The sequence below is a fragment of the Malaya genurostris genome, chromosome 3 (assembly GCF_030247185.1).
Source record: "Malaya genurostris strain Urasoe2022 chromosome 3, Malgen_1.1, whole genome shotgun sequence".
Taxonomy (NCBI): Eukaryota; Metazoa; Arthropoda; class Insecta; order Diptera; family Culicidae; genus Malaya; species Malaya genurostris.
The window spans coordinates 92,651,442-92,672,229 of NC_080572.1; the positions used below are offsets into that span (position 1 = coordinate 92,651,442).

A 20,788-nucleotide genomic window follows, 5' to 3' on the forward strand; every position below is an offset into this window, starting at 1 on the left:
CCCTTCATGATGGTCAAATCGATTTTCACAAACTTATAAATTCATAGGAAAAGTCTTACAGTTTCATGCGGAATTTCTAAATTTCTTGTAGATACTACTTCCAGTTCCGGAACTACAGAATTTGTAGAGTTTGTGAGATTAGGTCCGAACAAACTTTCCTATTTCTATTCAATGAACAATTGTTTTAGCGAATTCCTTAGTAATATTTATGATGTTATGAGTAATATGAGAAAGGCATCATTACACCACTAGGTGGATTGAAACAGGTTTTTATTGAAGGCAATATTTTGCCTAGATTATATTATACTTACGTTTTTGAAAAGACACCGAAATTCGAAGTGTCCATATTCTCAGTGGAGCAGAGATTAGCATGCTTTCGAGGAGAACATTGACACAACTGAATTATTTCAAGATTGTCGCAGACTGCAATCTTGAAAATCAAACATGGGTTTTCCGGATTGTTCAAGCATAGGGCAAGAAGAAGCACCAGTTTCAAATTAAATACTTTCCTTCAACAGGACGTTTATTTTCATGTTCGATAACCTTCAATCGATATGGTAAATAGTTTTCAAAATTTTTCTTTCTTAAAATTTATTTCTTTTTACAACAATCAACAATTTTTTTTATGTTAAACCTTGGCTTCACTAAATCTAGGACTTGATATAAAATATTGTTACGATATGCATCAACGCTATACTATTGATTAAAAAATAACCATTTCACAACAGTAATCGTTAAGCAGTTTGACTGAGCTTTCTCGTTTGCGAACCAATAGATCACTTTTTTTCCTCTTCGTTATGCATTCGAACTTGTTTTCACTCTTCTGCTGCTACGATTGATTGTTTATGAGGCGAATTCTCACACACCGCAGTTCGTGTTGTTTTTTTTCATTATTTTCTGTCTAGCAGTTTTCTTCTCCTGTTTGCGTAAAAATTGGTCCCAAATTAAAACTGTACCACATCTCCGTGTGCCTTGCGTATGTGTTTTATGGGTTCCACTTAAAAACGAAATTAACCTACACATTGGACTAACTAACCTTAATTTAACAACTCTGTTTTTTTCTTCTTTTTCTTACTTCGTTCGTTCATTTCGCATTTCTCTGCGCTCTATTGCTAGATGTTTGTCTACCTGTTCGGGTTCCTTGGTCATTTCGAGCAAGTTTACAGCTTTTATTTTATTTTGCAGCACATGATGAGAAATTGGACTATTAAACAGTGTATGTTGTCATTTGTGTGTATAAGCGCTTACGACAGAGAGAGAGAGAGAGAGAGAAAGTAAGAGCAAGCCAGTTGGCTACAGATTTGTAAGATTTGTGTTTTTCGTATTCGGCTAAATGTGCGATTTATGTGAACGGACGTATTTTAATTTAGTGTAAGCGAGATTTTTTTCCGTTCGTGGAGATGAGTAGCCTGTAAGATAAACTGGATCTGGTCGTGAAGTTTGCAACAGATTTACCACGGATACTGCGGGAAACAGTCTCGGTTTATGATGAGAAAAGCAGGCTCTCGGGGTCCAGTGAGTTAGTTTGGCTGTCGCTTAGCCTCTACTATGCAGATTTATTAGAATTGATGCCCTTGAGCGATTTTGGGATCTTTGCTCGTTATATGAGGATCAAGATGCTTTTATGCTTTTTGCACACTTGTGTTTTCTTGTCAGTTCGCACCTTCGGACCCGGAGGAGATTTTACACGGCGAACGGATCGAGCTGGAAGATGCGATTAGCTCGAGATGGACCCCGGTGGAGGAGGACGAAAGAAAAATTATGATTATACTGAATGAGAACTGACATTAATTTGTATGTGCTTAATCAGCGGGGACCAGTTCTCGGTTGGCAGCACGAGAATTCCAGTAGCCGCAAAAATGGTGCACAGACACGCAGACAGCAGCAGCTGTAGGGTTTTTTTTTATATGTAATATGTTGCAGTTAAGTACGTCGGTTACGATGACAGAAATGACTGCAGTAGGCAAACATCTTGGACATCTGACGAGTTAAAGTGGGGCCCACCTTAGAGGACGCCTTCGCTCTTCAAAGGATTGAAGAGTCGATGAAGTGCTTAGACGAGTGCATCCGTAGACCAGTTAAACTGATCGAGAGGGACCCCATGAGGAGCTTTGTTAGGAATATACAATATGAGGAGGTGTTCAGCATGAGGGTTGTCTGTCACTGCTAGCGAGAAATAAATATTTGGACTTAAACATGATACAAACTAGTTTGTTGTTCAGTATACTGATGCATTGTACAAGTTTCCCTATCTAGATAAAATTTGGTTGGTTTGTCGAATCCGTTTGTCGCGGAAAAAGGAAACCGTTTTCTTTTTTTCTACTGACCGTGTTGTCCTTTTGTCTTTTTATTTTGATTTCTTCTTTCATCAAATCAGATCAAATTTAATACTACAAAACTAGACTGTTTTTCATATATAAATTATGCTACTGGCACATATTTTCGATCGTTCGTGAACTGCTGGCCGAGAGCTACGAGACTATCTTTTATAATACAATTTTCATTTGCAGTTTGCCATTCTAACTTCATGGTCATGGGATTCTCTCAGTTTTAAACTCATCGCACTCATCAATGAGTTCGATACTATTTACAAATTTAAACTACATCTTACACGAGGACTTTTATTTCTCATTCCAGTCATTTTGTGCGATGACAATACTTGTTCGTTTATTTGGTTGATATGTCATTCTTTTAATCTCCTAACAAATAGATATGTTCAGTTGTGCGCAGGTTCGGGCTACGTAACCGGAATGGTGCCATCCCGTGCCAAATTGCACCGTATTTCGAGCGGCACATTAGTGTACTAACTAGTTTAACAAAGAACACTAGCCCAACGTTCCGTAATATTATGATTATGTTTTGGTGGGTCCACACGACTTTTGTCACAGATTCTGATTGTTTGTTTGTTTTTCGAGCACTGGATAGCGAACAGTTCGTCTCAGACTTTCGTTGTCAGATCCAGTGGGGTTGTACCCTGCAGTTTCATGCGTTTCACTTCCCGTTCGTATTCGGTTTCGGTATCTTCCATATCTGAGTCACTCCCGCTCCCTCGCACCAGTGACGAGGAGCTCTGATGTCGCTGGTGGTGATTGTTGTGATGCTGATGATGATGATGATGATTCAGATGGTGGTGATTGTGGTGGTTGTTGTTGTTACTCGGAAGGCTATTGTTATTCGTGTATTTCGGCAGCAACGAGGCACCCACCGGTGGAGAGTTTCGATCGTTGGAGACCACCACGAGCTGTTCGTCGTCGCTGTCTACGCCGGACATGGATGTCCTGTGGTCATCGGAGGAGCAACTGCTGCCAGTTTTCATGCTGAGATCAATCGGATTATCCTGCTGAACTGCACGGCTTACCGTGGGTGATCGTGGCGGAGTCATCGTAACTGGAACTACCTCCTCGGGTTCGGGTTCCAGTTCCTTAGCGCTTCCTGCGGTTTCGTTGCTTGGACACCGCTGGGACTCCAGAATGGCATCCAGGTAGAAGCGTTTGGAAAACGAGTCCGGCGATTTGGTTTCTGTCGGAGTGGAGTTGCTGTTGTTGGTACTAGTGTTGTGATTTGGTGTGTAGCGACTGTTGTTGTTGGCAAGCGGTGAGCTGCTGAGAATTGTTGGATCTGCTGGTTTCAGCAAACCCTGATGATGGGGGTACAAAGCCGGATGGAAACCAGGAAACATTAGATGAGACGGCGGAAGGAACCCTGGCGGTGGCATTAGTGGCAGTCCTCCGAAAGGAATTGGTAGGAACAGCTCTTTGTTGATCGAAGGCGAATCATGGAGTTTACCTTGGCGCAGCAGCGCGTTCCGACGGTCGTTTATTTCATTTGAACTGTCTGAATTGTGACTGTCGGGTGAGCTCACGGACGGCGATGCCGACGGGTGCTTTCCGTATTCTTCCAATCCGAGGAGCATCAGTTCTTCCTTGGTGCAAGGCGGCCGATACATCGCGTGAGGGTACGCACCGGGAGGACCGAACATTCCGTGCACCGGTGGTTGACCAGCCTTCTGATTGTTTGCAGCCTGCTGCTGGGCGGCTTGCTGTTGCTCCTGCAGTAAACAGTGAATCTTGAACCAGTTCGATCGTCGTCCATAGCGGGAACCACTTTTGGACATTCCGACCATGAGACACTTGCGCAACCGGCAGGCTTTGCACGCCGTGCGATTCTTTTTGTTGATAATGCATTCTCCGTTGTTTTTGCACTCGGATATCGACGAGAGGTTGTTGTAGGATCGACCGAAGAACGACTGAAAAGAAAGGCAGGGGAGAAGATACAATGTAAGTGTTTGGTTACGAATGGTGTTCTGGTAGGAGTAAAACTATTTCTGTTCCTTATTAAGATTCGATGTAACAGTCGCTGGGTTCCGATTTAGGGAGCAATGGTTCAAAGGCAAGCAAAAACGTTGGAGGCTCATCGCCACCCAACAATTACCCCGCGAAACTTACGCAATTGAGTCATTTGTCAGTGCTTGTAAGCTCTTAATACCGCTCTAGCGAGGCCCAGCAGGGGTTCAAGTGCTCGGCACCGTACCGGCAATAGCCAGTCCATCAGTCAGACCGATTTCTAATCAACCAACCTGCGTTGCACTATTAATTACCCACGCTGAACCTCTTCCGAAGATGCACATAAAACATACACCTCCACGAACGGTGAGGATTCCAGCACCGGTGCCGGCAACGGCTGGTGCCTTCGATTGCGCACTCCAGTGACTCTCGATTGAAGAAAGGAGAGAAATCTTACAGTTTATAAAGTGTCTCTAATTTATCACCACTTGTATGCACTACCATGACGGCGACGGCTGCTGCAGGGTTGCGTCCAGGAGCCCAAGAAGTAAAAACGAGCAGCCGTTCTCATAATTAATTGCTGATCATGGTGCTCATTTGCGCCCAGCTGATTGTTGCTGAACTCTATGCATACCAAATAGCTCTTGAGACCCCAGCAGCCACCGTCCATATCGCTCAAATTCGCTTTCGTAGTCTGGATATTCTGAAGAAATCCGTTCCGACCGACAGAGAATACGGTCGGGCACACAAGATGAATAGGGCGCTAGCACGAAGAGCGCTAAATACCGAATCAATCAATCACTCAACCGTGTTCGAACGGCTCGGCTGGTTGGGGCTCAGTGCGGCCGTCATCCGTGCACTCTTCTCGACAGAAGCTAAATTACACAAATCTGTAATTATATAGCTTCGAAGATATTGAGCGCTGGCGTTCCATTGTTGCTGCCGACCTGGGGACCGGCAGGAGTAGGCGTTCTTTTGTCTCTAGTCACATCCGAAACGAGACTGGAAATGGCTAATCGCGAGGCTTACTACATATCGAGATCACTGGATCGGAAATAGCTGACCGAACGAAGGGAAATTGCAACAAAATACCGGCCTTGTAGTTGAGGGCCTTTACCATTACAGCCGGGCATCCGCCCGCACTCTTAGTTTCACAATTGACAAACCAGAAACCCATACCCGCGGACGTACACGTGCAACCCTCGGTTGAATTGGGTTGCGTTCTGGCGGATCACCGATCCGCCATGAGTAGTGAATCACTCACACCCGTAAGCTACTGCAGCCGCAAAAATTTCATAATCATCATTGTTAAATACGCCTAAATTAAATTTATATACTTTCCGACATCGCGGGAACGCTGCGAACGAACCGAGCAACGAAGGTAGGACACGAGTTTCTGACTTTTCGAGATCATTTGGCATGGCATCCGACAAAGGTGTGGTGCGCCCTCTCCGATCGCTGCCGAGCAGAGCAAAGGAAGAGCACTCCGAAGTTCCGAGCCGGTCGGTTCGCGCCCAGCAAAAGTAAAGCACTCAGCACAGTCGATGGTGGAGGTGGTGGTGGCGGAGGATGGAGTACTCGAAAAATAATAATAACAACAACAAAAACTCTATTGGCTCGTACTACCAAGAAGCAGAACGATCCCTCGGAAATAACGAGTGCAAAAATTATAATAAATTACGATCTTTAACGATACTCCTTCGATCGCGTAAGTTTAGTTGTTGTGGTGGGCATGTAAATTTTGCTTCCCGGTGAAGGGAAGAAGTGTGATTTGAAGGCAACAGAAGAAAAAAATGGAAGGAAGAGTATTTCTACTTTTTGCGATGCGCAGATTACCAAAATGGATAAAATGAGGAATGGGTAAGTAAGTGAAAGTTCAGAATAACCGACAGAACTTGAGCGTGATTTGTCAGCTTAATTATAATTTGAAGTATTAAATCATAAATTTCTTTAATCTAAGAACCAGACCAATCTATACTAGAATTATTTAGTACGTTGAATTGCAAAACGCGCTTCAGAAAACCCACTACACATTCTGAAAACTTACACACCATTCGTAACCAGGTCATACCGTACTCCATCCAACTCGAGAAGCCAACGGGTGACGAACGACACCTTTTGTCTCATTACTTATTATAATGATGAGAATCAGAACACCTTTGCCCGGATTTGGAGCATCTGGGAGCGTCGTCAGCTCGGGCTGGTAGAACGGTTGGTTCGAAATGGATGGAAGGATGAATCATCGTCAATCCGTTGCACAGGATCGACGAGCGACACGTTCTCCGTTCTTGTGCAGGAATGACAATGAATGCAATGTAATGGTGCAGGCAGCACCTCGCGTAGTATGCACCATTCTGACATCCCACTCACAGTGCAACAAAAAAAATAAAATAAGAGTCAGACGAAATCACGCCAATCATTGGGTAACCCAGCTCTAGCAGCTCCTCTAGACTGTTTGGCCGCGGAACCGTTCGCGATACAATCGAAATGATGAGTTCATTTAAATCGCTAATTAACATATGAATCCTTGCCAGGCGAGCATGCAAAACTGCAGCATGTACCTTTTCGGGGTTACACTTTTTGTCACTCACTAGATCGCGTACCCGTAAATCAAAGTTCTAATTAACATTTGTCTTTCGGTGGAGTGTTCGGCGGACCGACTGCAAAACAAGCCGAACAATCACTTTTCGCAGGCTGAAGCTGGTGTGTAGTGTTTTATTAAAAAGTCGTGAATGCAATATCATATTTATTGAACAACCAACCGAAGACGAGGCCAAGCACGGAGGAAATCTTTTCCTTTTTTGTAGTGCGAACTACACCGGTCCGTGCTGGAGAACAAACGACGACAGATGCGATGCGGACACAATGTTTCCATAAATCATAACAAAATCCGCGCGGAAGGTGCCGCGAAAAAGAAAAAAAAACCATAGACAAATAGATCGACCTTTACGATCAAATCTCCGTGGACGATCCGGGGGCTCCATGATACGAAACCAAGAAGGGGACGGAGAACAATCGGCATCGAATATGCAACGTTCGACAGTCCGAAAAAGGGGGCAGGAAAAACGTGCAGAAAAATATCAACTCCATAGCCTGAAGGTCGCCAGACCAGAGCTACGCGTTCAGTCATCAAGTCGAAAGGTGATCTTGATTCATTCGTCTTTAACAGGTGATATCTTTATGAGATCGAGTTTAACGGAACGGAACGGTGGGCTTCACTTTGGTGTTGGTTTGCGGTGATTGGAAGGAAAATATGGGAATGAAGCCAATTAAATCAAGCAAAAAATTATTTTCTTGGAGACTACTAGACATGAACGCAATTACATTTTACGTATAAAACAGTTAGTAAACTACGTCTTTTAAATTAATCTATAATCTTGTATAAACGTACTGGTAGTAGGTCTACACACTGAACTTCGTTTGGTAATTCTAGCATTTCGTTAACGAGATTTGATCACCTGAATTATCTTATACCTATATTCAAGGATGGCTTTTATCGTATCAAAAAACGTTCACTGGCAACTTTTCAACGATTGAATCAGTGCCATCAAAGAGAAACGGAAATCATCGCAACAACAAAAACCTGGCATGGCTCATTTAACATAGAATCGACACCAGTGCGAGAGCGAATTTCTCTCGATGACATTTCTGAGAATCAAAGGTTAGCACACTGCTGTGGGGATCCTCTCTGAAGCAACAAACGGTCGCTTATTCTCGTTTCGCGATCCGATTCCATACAGGCAGTTGACAATTGCGATAGAATCATTTTACTATTGCCGCTTATTTTAACTATGTGCATATAATCTTTGTACGAGTTGTGTCTATGAAAATGTCTATGAATGCTCCAAACAAGGATTTTGTAATATTGCAACCTAGTATGAGAATCATCAAGTTGAATCATCGATTCGATTTTCTGCGATAATTGTCAAATTGCGATTCTCTCTTGGGAAATTCCACACAGCAACGATCATTATCAGACTGTAAATTTTTTTGAAGGGCGTGAAATACTCAGAGTATGAAGTGGAGCGAAGAAATGTAGCAAAATTCTCTCACAGTTGATGCATTGAGAGACTCGAGTTATTGTAGCATCTTCTACCGGATTGAAAATGTTGTATACAATATAGATAGCAATAAAGCATTTTCTGTCAAATTTTCGGCAATCACCAACATTGCCTATATTAAATCTACTGATATGTTAGCACAAATAAACATTGGTTGACAGCAGTTTTTCATGATACCACAGTGGCGAAATGTTATTTTTACTAAAAAAAAATCACGCCAAGAGATTTACAGCTGAGATCGTTAGTTCAAAATAAGTGGATACTTATCTTTTTTGGTTCAGTAAAAGCAAATATGTTGTTATTTTACGCGAAATACAGGTATGTTATTGTTTATTTGAAAACAAACGAACCGGCCTTCCGTTGGACGATTTATTAGACCGAGGGAAAATTTCCGTTGGACGTTTTATTCTTAGACGGTAATATCGGAAGGTATCGCAGAAACGAAACGCCATATTCTGCGGAGAATTCGGCTGAAAATTACTAGTCGCAACATCTAGGATCGGCAATCGAATTTAAGTGTGTACATATCGGAATAATACTTGCATTTCGAGGATTGCGAATACTGCGAGTTTTGAGAATCTAGCACTAAAAATTTTGACCGGAACTTTTTGCCTACACGCTAAATTCATTTTCGCTAATCAGTTTAGCCCTGGTTTGCAGTTCAATGCATAGGGCGCTGGTTTTACAAGCCCGTGATCATCTGTTCGAGCTCCGTACTGATATGATGCATAGTGTCAGAAGGATCGTATTACTAAAGACTGTCCCAGAAAGTATGAACGCACTTTGATTTCGCTGTAAATAATTCACAAGTGTTAGATATTCAATTTTTATTCGATATACTGATAATATTAGACTACAACAACAGAATATTATTCTCAACATTTGCTACTTAGCCATTGTAGACTAGCTGGCGCACCTTCTTGCAAACGTTCCTCATTAAATTCCGTACAGACTTCTTGGCGACAAGTTTTGACACTTTTTTCCAATCTTTTTCGAACTGTTGAATGGTTTCGGCTGCCGAGACATAATTCCTAAGATGTGCCTTCGTTAATGCCCAAAATTCCTCAATTGGTCGAAGTTGTGGGCAATTTGGTGGATTCATGTCTTTTGGGACGAAAGTGACATTTTTGGAAGTATACCATTCTACCGTTGATTTCGAGTAGTGACAAGAAGCAAGATCTGGCCAGAAGACAACAGGATGCTTGTGGCTTCGAATCATAAGTAGAAGTCGTTTTTGTAAACGTTTTTGTGTCTTGCCGCAGCTACAAATTGCTTGTCAGACCATAGCTTTCTTACCAAATTTTTCGACTTCAATCGATGTCTCGGACTGGTTTAACACTTGCCCCTCTCGCATCGTATAATATTGTGGTCCCGGCAAGGATTTGTAAGCAAGTTTCACGTAGGTTTCGTCATCCATGATTATGCAGTTCAAATTTCCAGCAAGAATCGTATTGTACAGCTTTCGAACCCTCGGCCTGATCGATGCTTCTTGTTTCGGACTACGTTTTGGTTGTTTCTGCTTCTTATAGGTTCGAAGATTCGAACGTTCTTTAGCACGAAGAACATTTGACTTCGAAGTGCCCACGTTTTTGGTCACATCCCGAACTGAAACCTTTTTCTTTTGCTCGAACGCCTTCAGTATACGTTTATCCAACTGAGGGTTAGCAGGACCTTTATTTCGACCCGTTTTCGGTTTATCCTCAAAGGTGTTATCCTCACCGAACTTCCTGATTGCTTTTCGCACGGCTTTTTTACTTACTCCTTCCATTTTTGCTATCTTTCTCAGTGACAGTCCGCGTTATGTGCACCATTTGTACACAATTTTTCGACGTTGTTCTGCTGAAAGTCAACGCATTTCGAAACAAACTAATGAAAACGAATAAACAACTGCACAAATGGTTAGAGAAGAGTGTAAACAACAGGACGCAGCCATAAAAATTGACAGATTCTGAACCATTGATTTTGAAAATTATTCCATTCTTTAACATATTAGACATGAATATGTACTTCACTTTTATTATAACCAAAAATATAAGTGCCGGGCCAAAATACCTCCGATACCCTATTTGACTCAATTATTCCGTTTGCCAACAATACGGATATGGGTACACTCAAAAAAATTCACACGTTAACCTTATGTGAAAAATCACGTAGATTCCAAAAAAAGGCTTTGTCATCAGGGTTCACGTGATGTTCTTACCAATCATCGGATCATGATTGAATATGAAATGAACCATATGTCAGAATTATTGCTGTTGTCACATATATTTTATGTGTCACGCACTTATTTGAATTCATTTTGTCATGTTCATTTTGTGCTCGCAATATGGCGTCAGTTGAAAAACCTAGAACAAACAACATAGGCCAAATCCCTTTTGACCCTTCTACGGTATTAATCACAGTGATTTTAGGGTAAATAATTGCTTATTAATTTTATCGACAGTTATGAAATCTAGCTAATTTTTATTATACTTTCAGATCTAATACTAGTACCAAGCAGAAGTATAATTTATAAGCAAATGTACCATTTATTGAGTTTACTAAATGGCTCTGCGAACTCAATCCTCAACAACTTATTCGCATGACCAATTGGCGAATTACGCGAATTCTGTGCACCAAAAATACGGAACTGAAACACAATTCAATTTTGTTTTTTTTTTCTACAGCGGAGTTCAAAAGGCAAAACCTCTAGATTGTGTTCCAGCACATCAATCGCATCTTGAACTACTAGTTCCAGCTGAAGGCATTTCTTGAAGGGAACAATGTTTGCTTCAGTTTAGCTGCTCCGGAGAAAGGATCAGATCGTAAATTTAGAACAATGCATTATGGTTATTTCTTATATTTTTCTCCAGTGATTCAACAGAAACGTAAAATTTGCAGAATATCTGCGTGCAAATAAAATTTATCGCAATTTTATGTCCAACAGACTATGTAATCTATTAGTTTATAGTACCAATATACATTATTAAGATTTAATATAGAACTTTATATACTTTAACAATTACATGAAAATAATGTGACTATTATGTAAAATTCTGGTCAAATCTAAGTTCAGATGATATAAATTTTACAGTATAATTTAAATGAATTTTGTATAAATTTCACAAAATTATTCTATAGAATCTACGAAAAAAGTGACGTAGATATTACGTGATACAAATGTGGACTAAGAGTTCATGAGTTCATTATGTGCTATCTATACTTCACATAAGTATTACAAGAAAAGTTCGATGGATAAAAATCACATACATTTTCTCGTAGCAATGAAGTGAGGATTTTTCTGAGTAGAGTATTTAATCCAGTTTTAAATGTCAAGAAGTATCCTACTTTTGATCAAATCGAAGTCGGAAATGGGTATTTGTGGTACTAATAAATGGGTGTTTTTACATCAACCGTGTACAGTAATATCGTCTGTCAGAAGGTTCGGATGTGAAAGTTACAGCAAGTGCAGCAGTGCTAAATTCTGTGTGGGAGATTGATCATAGAACTGAAACTTAAACAAACGTGTCGAATTGACGTTCTATCAGAGCGAATAGATATCCAAGTTGAGTAGCCCAGCTATCGCTTATGGGCTCGTGTATGCAAGTTTGCTTAAAATTTTAATTCATTTTCATTTGTATGCTTCACATAGGTTTTCTTGAAGATGATAAAAATAGGTTTAACTTATTCTGTCGTTTTCGATCCACAGCTTGAATACGCTCTTGAATTCTAAGCTTTGTGATTCATTAATTAACTTGGTTGCCCCTTCGGAAGTGAATTAGTGTCCAGTTAATATAGGTTACCTGTTGACATCACTTGTTCAAGACAGTAAATAGGCAATCTGTTCCTTAAATACCGATCGGAAAGGATTCAATCTAAAACAAAAGACAAAAGTCATCATTTTCAACCTTCTCACTGGAAGCGCAACCTCATTTGTGCATTCTTGTTGATCAATCGGCACCTTTCATAATCCGTTCAGACTAGTGCACCCAAGGTTCGGAAATCGTATTTTAATTTAATTAACATGGCAAGCCAATGCAGTACATTGGTTCGTTCAACACACACCTCAACCTGATTTTCCACGGGTATTCATCGGTGTTATAAGAATAACAATAATTCCCCCAGTTGTAGTGACAGAGCGATCATGCTTTACGACGTCGATACTCCCATAATTGCAACGATCTTGCAGCCTGTCGCCATGATCATCGTCATTTAACTTACACAAGTTGAGCACACCAACAACATAATCGTATTGCGCTACAAAGAAGGCATTAGAATCACTGCCTGTTTGCTGTCGAGAGGTCCGATTAGAGTGTGGTGAAATTTATATATGTCACATCATGGACGTGTTTGGCTTTCAGTTTGCTTCAACATACGCCGTCACACAATGCGGGTGGTTGTTGCATAAGCGGCACCTAACTGCGGCTGTCCACGGGCTTAACCCGCACCGTCAACGTATCATAAACGGACGACGTAGGGCATTAAACAGGTATTTGCGGACACAAAGTTTGCTCACATACGAACATCCACCGCCCAGGGTACTTGTGACGAAAAAGACAAATGGCAACCGTACTTCGAGTCGGTTTATTGTTTGACGGTTTTGTCACTCCAACTACCGGGCGGGCTTCTTACGGGTAATTGCTCGTAAACTTGCCGGCTACACATGCAAAGTTTGTTGCTTATTCTAGGCTTTGGCTAGACTTAACCAGTGCAGGCAGGGAAATCGGTGAAAATAATGCTGTCATATTATACCGGACAGTTTTTTTTCCCCTCGGAGACACAGGCAATTGATAGTGTACAAAGTTTTGTCGCTAAAAGGGCCAATTTTCCGCTAGCAATTTCCTAAGTGATTGCACCACCATCACGCGCGCCGGGCTGCATCGGTCGCCGGGGGAAGGTTATATGCACACAAATACACACATTAGCACTGGGTGGTTTGTTGTTTAGCTATTACTTTTTTGCTGTTTCATTGTTCGCCTTAGATTACTCAATAGTAGATCATTACAAAGGTTGTAGTTTTGAGTAGTTTGCGGCTTGAGGAAAATCAAGGTCTTTCATTTGTGGCCAACAAGGGGAGAAGGGGGAGGGCTTTACGGTTCGGAGGTTATGTGGGACACCAATTGTCAATCGGTCGGAAATGAGTTTGAGATTCACTAGAACCGGAACGACATGATTGAGTTCTTGTGAGTGACACGCGATACGCGGTAATGGCAGTTGAAAATTAACGATTCGATTATTATTATATGCAAGTATTTTTTTAAATATATTTGACTAATTGAATTGCTCTTGAGCAGAATCTTTATTTTTACATCTGTTTGATAATTGACTTCAAACGGGAGTTGTCATTTTACTACCTCCATCGTTGCTTATCAAATAGAAAACGCAGCCAAAAGGGTGACAAATAAGAAATAATAATTTCCCGACAGCAAAAATATCACAATTTTCTGGTTAGTTCTGTTTATTCATTGCTATTTTCATTAATGAGAATTCTGTAAAGCATTAACTTTCCCAAATAGAACAAGTTTTTCTTATATTATCTGTCCTACTCTTCTCCGAACTATTGTGTGATTGGAAAAGTGCACTTTGATTGGATGATGTGCAAAAATCTGCTTGTTTCTGAAAGATTTAACGAATACCAAATGTGAAACTACTCGAATCAACATATTGCACAATCGCATTCTGAAACCGTTTTTAGCAGAACTCATTTCGACTTTTGAATAAATTTAGGCAGTAATATGAACTTGTTTAAAAAAAACATTCGAAGAGGAGTTCCGAAAAAATTTGGTTCGAAACAACTAGTTTCACGAGCGTTACAAATGCACGTTAAATTATTTACCAAACGTTTCTAATAACTACAACTAGTCTGAAACAATTTTGAAACCTACAATTTTCAGCAAGTTACATATGCTAGCTAGCTTTTCGTCTGCTTAGCGGTTTATGCTGAATTTTGGGGTGGCATTGGCAGGTCATCGGATACTGCTAATGCACTGATGAGTCGAAAACGAAACGTTCATAAAATCTATAAATTTAAATAATTCTGAGATCGGTTCTGAAATATTTGAACCAATTTTGTGTCATTACTTGTATGGCGGTTCGAGTTAATTTAAGCTAGAACCGGACGTCGTTTCCAGATAAAATGGAACGGCAGTCAAAAGGACTGTGGAGCGTTTCAGTTTGAAAAAATCAAGTTCGCCTCTGAGAAATCAATGCTAGTTTCGTTCTGAAACATTCAGGCCTACTACTTCCGGTGCTTCCAAAACTAGAAATGTATAGTTTATTTGGCTATCAACTAACAAATCCAGTGAACTAGAAGAATGTGCGCTATGAAATTCGTTCCCATTTACATCGATACTTATAAGACTGAGTTTTTTTTAACACCGACACTGTATTTTCGCATCCAAAAGTTCGTAGAAAAATCTCCTGAGAAAATTGATATTATTTTCATATGCCACCCTGAAAATCTGAAACCGGAAGTTGGATCTAAACGAAATTTAAAAAGAAGACAGATGGATTGTGTCAGATATACAACGCGAATACGAATAAAATGTATGGTTCAGTATTTTTGATGTTGAAGAATCTGAATTCTGGAATCAAATTTCGGAGTCGAGTGCTAGAACTAAATTCTGGACCTTGATTTAGAAAATGAACTCGGGATCTAAATTACAAATTTTGGAACTGAGTTCCGGATTTGAATTCTGACACTCAGTTTTTTTTCAGGCCGATTCGCGTACAAGCTTTAAGTGGCCGATTGAGTCATGTTTTTATTAGATACAATAATTTTTTTACAATTGGACCTCGTTGTCACCCTTTTTCTAGGGGGAGAGGAGCTTCCAATTTTATCTTGCGATGATTGAGGGACACTTTGTTCGTGGCTCGTCTCGTCATCCATTGCCGCATCGGTTGGATCGTTGTTGGTTTCCGTTTTTTTCTTCGGTTTTCTTGTAATTCGCAGTCTTGAATTCGTTGTTAGTTGATGTAGACGCGCCTTGTTGTACATTAATTGCAGTTGCTGGTTGGTTTGATGGTGAAACAGGAGTACTGCGCTCACTAGTTTCCGTTGTTGGGCGGTTGTTCTTGTTTTTGTCTGAAGTTGTCCTTTTCGCAGTTTCAGTGCAAGGTTTGCTGTAGTGTGCAGGTTGTCACATGTAACCAGTCGATTTTCATACGTAATCAGCGTTTTACATGGATGTATCCCGTCTTGATCACAAATGATGTAAGATGGAATTGCTTTACGTAGTTGTATATGTACCACTCGCACGGCATTCTGGATACCCGAAAAAATGTGTCAGATGAGATGCGAGCACGAACTGTAACTCAGTTTTGATGCTAGATTCTGGAACTGAATTCTGAGTGTAAACTTGGAGACTGAATTCTGAAACTGGATTCCATATTGTTGAACTGATCACTGAACCTGTGTTCTGGGACTAAATTTTGGAATCAAATTCCAGCCCTGCATTCTGGAACTGAACTATGAACCTGTATTCTGGAATACATTTTAAGAATGAATTCTGGAAATACACCTCAATTTTGGATCTTAGTTCTGGTCCTGGATATCGGTCTGATGTTCCAGAGCTTCAGGTTCAGAACATAGTTCCAGAATTCTAAATCTGAATTTTGAACCGGTTCTCTAATTTTGAAATACGGACAGATATTTAGGAGTTGTATTCTGCTCTGAACCTAAATTTCAGTTCCAGAATTCAATTTTAAAATTTAGATCTCGATCTAAAGTCCATATTCTGGTTCCAAAATCCAAGATTGGAATCAATTTTATCACAAATGTTGATCATATCTCCAAGATAATGACGATACAAAATTTTAATATTTTCTACAATCAAATTTTAGTTCATGCGTTATGATTCGCATTAACTACAATCAAGAGTTTCTTTGCATTGCATTGGAGGTCTTTAGTACATTTTATTTCTATTCAAAAAAATACCCGGACCAACAAAAAGGTTGAAAAGGCTTACAGAGTCCATGGATAGCAAAAAAAAAAAGCTTGAAAAAGCTTACAAAGTTCATGGATAGCATTCTAATGTCGTTTTCGCTTGATGCCAAACCTAACCTAGTTTCCACTCTAACTGCTATTAAATCATTTGTTTGAAGCTAGTTTCGAACCTAGTTTTAACGTTGTTGAACTGAAAATCGAGTGAGTTTCGGACCTGGTTGTTATATCAGGTTTGCTCAAACTCCCGTTGCTAAGTGCGAAATCAAAACAGTTTCGTGAAAAGTGTTTGTTTGATGAAACTACCCTGGGTCAGTTTCAGTTTTCTCAAGCGAAAACGACATAAGTAGCCCGTTTTATAAGTAATTATCTACACAAGAAAGTTCACGTGATGCAACCGAGTGAACTTGTATGCAACTTCTAGAATACAACACAGAAAACTTGTTCTGTATTTTCGAAGTGTCAAAATAACCACGTGTTGCATGAAGCAGCTAGAAAATTCATTAGGAACTTATTATGTACTTTTGAGTTATCAAAAGCTAGAAGCTAGAAGTAATTTTGGAACATTTGGTTTGAATTGGACCGGCACTGAAATTCTGTAAAATTTTTCCAGACATTTTGCTTATGAGCATTCATTCCTATATCCAAGACAATTATCAAGAGGACATTTATTATCGGATGTAAATCGGATTGACGCATGTAATCGAACCTCAATTCGGAACAAACCGCAATTATTAAGACTGCCGTAGAAAATCAACTTACCTTGCATCCCTCACAGGTAAACGCTCCAAAGTGGAAACCGGCCGCAGGCTCACCGCAAACTTTGCACTGTTGGTTCATCTGAAAAAAAAAAAGAAAAGGGAAAACTAATTAAAACTATGTCTGTTACACTAAACTAACGTTTTGAGTGCGTGGCCGAAACGTCCCACCGCGCTTAACCATACTTAAATATTCCATCCGTTCGTTAACTTTTCACTTCACCGAGATTCCATCGGAAGAAACAATGTAACCGGACGACCGGGGAGCTCCGCCGGAATTCATACCGGGCATCGTGAGGAGGTGGCATGCGCAAGTGGCATGATTTAGAGCCCGCCGGAGCAACATATGAGAACCCATCAACTCGTGTGTCCAGGGCTGTCGTAAAACTGCTCTCTGTCCGATCCTGAACATGTCCATCGGTTTCGCTTCTCTTGGAAGTCCCAGTGAAATATGTTTCACTTTTGACACTGCTTCGAGCCGTAAATTTCGCTCTACTGGGGATGGCTGGGCTGCGCCTGGAGGCGCTTGACATTGATGAATTTTCCGAACCGTGTGACTGTCATTCGTTCGGACGGTCAACCGAAAGCCGGAGGCTGCTTTTTTCTCTAATTTGGATAGATGGGCAAGTTTGTTTTGCTAAAACCGAGGACCATGGCACGGCACTGGATGACGAAAAAAAAAATGACCACTCATTAGCGCGAGGTGGCAAAGAACACAAGTGTTTAGCGAGATGTCGCGAAGTATCGATGGATGTACGATCCGATGCGCTGCCGCCGGCACGCAAGCAACGTGAAGATGGCCGATGAACAAAACGGTCGTAATTTATTACCATAATTCAAGCCCGGTAATAATATTCAATATTGTGCGGGACCAGCGCGAACGCGAACGCGAATGACAACATTTTCAGCCTGGTGAGTGAGTGACTTCGGACCGTCCTTCTCCGGTACGGTCGGAGGAGGGGGCTCTCTCAGCTGCCGTTCAAGATGGCGGCATCGGCAGCGACCTAGACGGATGCTGCTGAATATGGCGTTTCGTGTGATAATAATCACTTTCTCCGTCCCAATTTGCTGTGGCATGCCGCACGACACGAGCATCTTCGTTTCGCTTCTAGCTAGCTCAGTTTGGGGACCCACGGTGTCCATCAAAGTTGGTTTTATGGCAAAGACGAAGTTGGCCGCCTTCCCTTGCCCGCTGGAGTTTGATGTCACGTGCGCTTATCGTGATACGTGCGGAAAGGAAAGATGGCGCGATGGAGATTAAACACATACAGTCATTATTTGTAATTCAATTTAACATTTTTAATCCATTGGTACAAGCGTGTGGTCGAGGGATGGGGGGGATCTCGAGGCAAAGTATGCGCGTCAATGCGATTTTTATAGGTTGTTTCAGTCTGATACGACCCGGAGAGGTGAACGAGGATCAGGGGAAATACTTGCATTTTTATTACTTTCAACTCTGACTGACCGGGACGGCCACTGCAACGGTCTACGGTGACAGCTAACTGTCTAGTCAGCCCAACTGGTGGTGCTGGTGGCGTATTTTCCCCCACAGAATCCGAGAAAGAAGTAAGCTACAGGTGCAGCCGAATGGCTCGAAGAACCTACTGCGAAACGGTTTGCTGCTGTGACGAGATTTGCACTCTGAAACAAGCAGAGGCTTTATGTTTACAATTTTATAAACTTGTTTTGAATGTTGGTCTCCGCCGGCTAAGCGTCGTTTTTCCTGATGTACTCGATAGTCAATTAATTTTTCTGTTGAAACAGCGATCGATCGAAACGGGCTGCTTGCTGACGAAACAACTACGGTTTCCTACGAGATCAAGATAGACCTAATTGAGTCGTGATGAGCCACCAAATGCTCCGCATCGGCTTCGGTTTATTTTTTTTTTCACGTTCCGGAACGTTATAGCGAAGGGATTGTACGTGTTGAAAAGTTGATCGTCCAGAGTGTAATGTTTCATTTACCGCAAAGTCTGCTTGTCCGGGAAATTGATTATCAAGTGCGTCACGAAGCTAAATGGGGCACTGTATATCCGTAGTGATCGAAGTCTCTTTTTTTTTTCTAAAGTCCAAGAAAATTTAACAAATTCGAACGACAAAAAGACGACTCGCTAGACAGCAGACCTGAAAGATTCCACTCAGCGGAAACAACTCGTTCGGATGCATTCAGCCTGCTCATCATTCCATTAGATCACTCATTAGTAAGAAATTTATTGCAAAAACATTCACCTCGATGTGCGACCTCCTGCCGTGTGACGCCTATTGCCAGCCACAAATCAGTTTACTGGTGCTTGTTGTTTTCGCCCATCAACACACGCCTCAATTGTGGCGAGGAATGCTTTATCCACGTCACCCTCCCATCGGCTGGACCGTCGGACTCCGTCTTATTAATTATCGTTGTGACCTGCAAACGAAGAACTACTTGCTGATGTAACTGACGAAGGAAGTTCGCTCAAGTCACAATGTAGTTGAATCGAATTTTACTAAGAAGATTTTTTTTTTCGAGTAAATAAACGAATCTGATTGGCGCCGGTGCGCTCGAGCAGAGCAGATATTGCACCGTAGCAAAGACCACGCACTTCCGTTGGTTACGTTCAAGCAAGGGGGGGTCATCCGATAGGCAGTAAACTAGTTAAAGCTAATCACCTCGCATGTTGACAGTTTAATGGATGCCACTTGGATGTACGTAGCTGCACCCACCACAGCCGCCACGCCATTGTGTAATTGATTTCAGAAAGCAACGACTGTGCCGAGAACGGTGCCAATTCCGCTCGTTGCATTGTTGTCTTAGTTGTCTTGATCAGCCGAGAGTGCGACACGATTCCATGACTTTCAGACAAAAAGATTTACCCCTAATGAAACATCTCTTTATTGCACTTTTGGCACATTATCATAATGCATTTAAATTTTATTCCTGCACTGGCTGCTGCCGCTGGAGCTGCATGGCTATTTATCATATACGTGAAACACCTTCCGGAGACGTGCTCGCTCTCCTCTCTGCCTCGTTCCGCCGTTCTCACTAGCGTTTCCGTCGCACTGCCACTCATTTGCGAATCGCGAAACTTGAATTCAACCGAACAGGAGGAAGAGATCCAGGTCAGTTCCACAGCCCTGGCCGCGTGATAAACGATTTATGGGAAAAGTCATAAACCGTGCTAAATAATTCATTTTCGTGCATGTGTCAGTGCAATTTCCATCCGCCAAGTCAGTGCACTGTTTCTGGCGGACTGTGGAGAACTCAGGGGAAAAAATCGCTAATGTGCCACGGTCGAAAAAATTTGAATAAATTTGAACATCAGCAGCAGCAGCAGCATGCACCCAGCGGTCACTGCTTACCTTTCCGTCACGGGGAAGTTCAATTTCCAGTGGTCATAAGAAGTATCCCGACTCCAGAACGAGCAGTGATCAGCTTAAAGTGTTGTTAAAGCGAATTTTAATTGCCATTTTTATTGGTTTTATCAGATACGAATATTAATTGTATTTTTTTTTTCGGGACTTGAACCGACACAACGGCGGGGGTCTCCGACAGACGCCTTCAAGTGGAACCGGTACACGGCGGGTAGTGTTTACGTTGTTTAATTTGAATTATTTCGACAGTAGGACGGATCGGATTTGCATAGGAAATAAGTTGCTTGATTTACAATAGTCTCGGTTTACCGAAGTCAGACTACTAATTCAAAATTTTGCTTTACTAAGAGGGTGTAGAATTTTTCTCTCGGATAATTTCAGTATTAGTTATTGTTTTCTTTCTGGACATCAGCATAC

At 41.4% G+C, this 20,788-nt stretch overlaps 1 protein-coding gene across 2 annotated transcripts in view; it reads right to left on the reverse strand.

Annotated features, from left to right (window-relative positions):
- Positions 1 to 534: 534 nt before the first annotated feature.
- Positions 535 to 20,788, reverse strand: part of LOC131436505 (knirps-related protein-like) — a 93,997-nt gene continuing 73,743 nt past the window's right edge. Inside the window, exons 1-3 of one of the 2 annotated variants that reach the window (XM_058605247.1) lie at positions 17,210 to 17,456; positions 17,028 to 17,105; positions 535 to 4,246 (exon numbers count right to left, since the gene is read on the reverse strand). In XM_058605247.1, the coding sequence (XP_058461230.1) occupies positions 2,939 to 4,246; positions 17,028 to 17,105 (1,386 nt within the window). In that variant the 5' untranslated portion in view covers positions 17,210 to 17,456 and the 3' untranslated portion in view covers positions 535 to 2,938. Of the gene's footprint in view, positions 4,247 to 17,027; positions 17,106 to 17,209; positions 17,457 to 20,788 lie in introns of those variants that run through there. The other variant, XM_058605246.1, reaches the window with a different exon arrangement.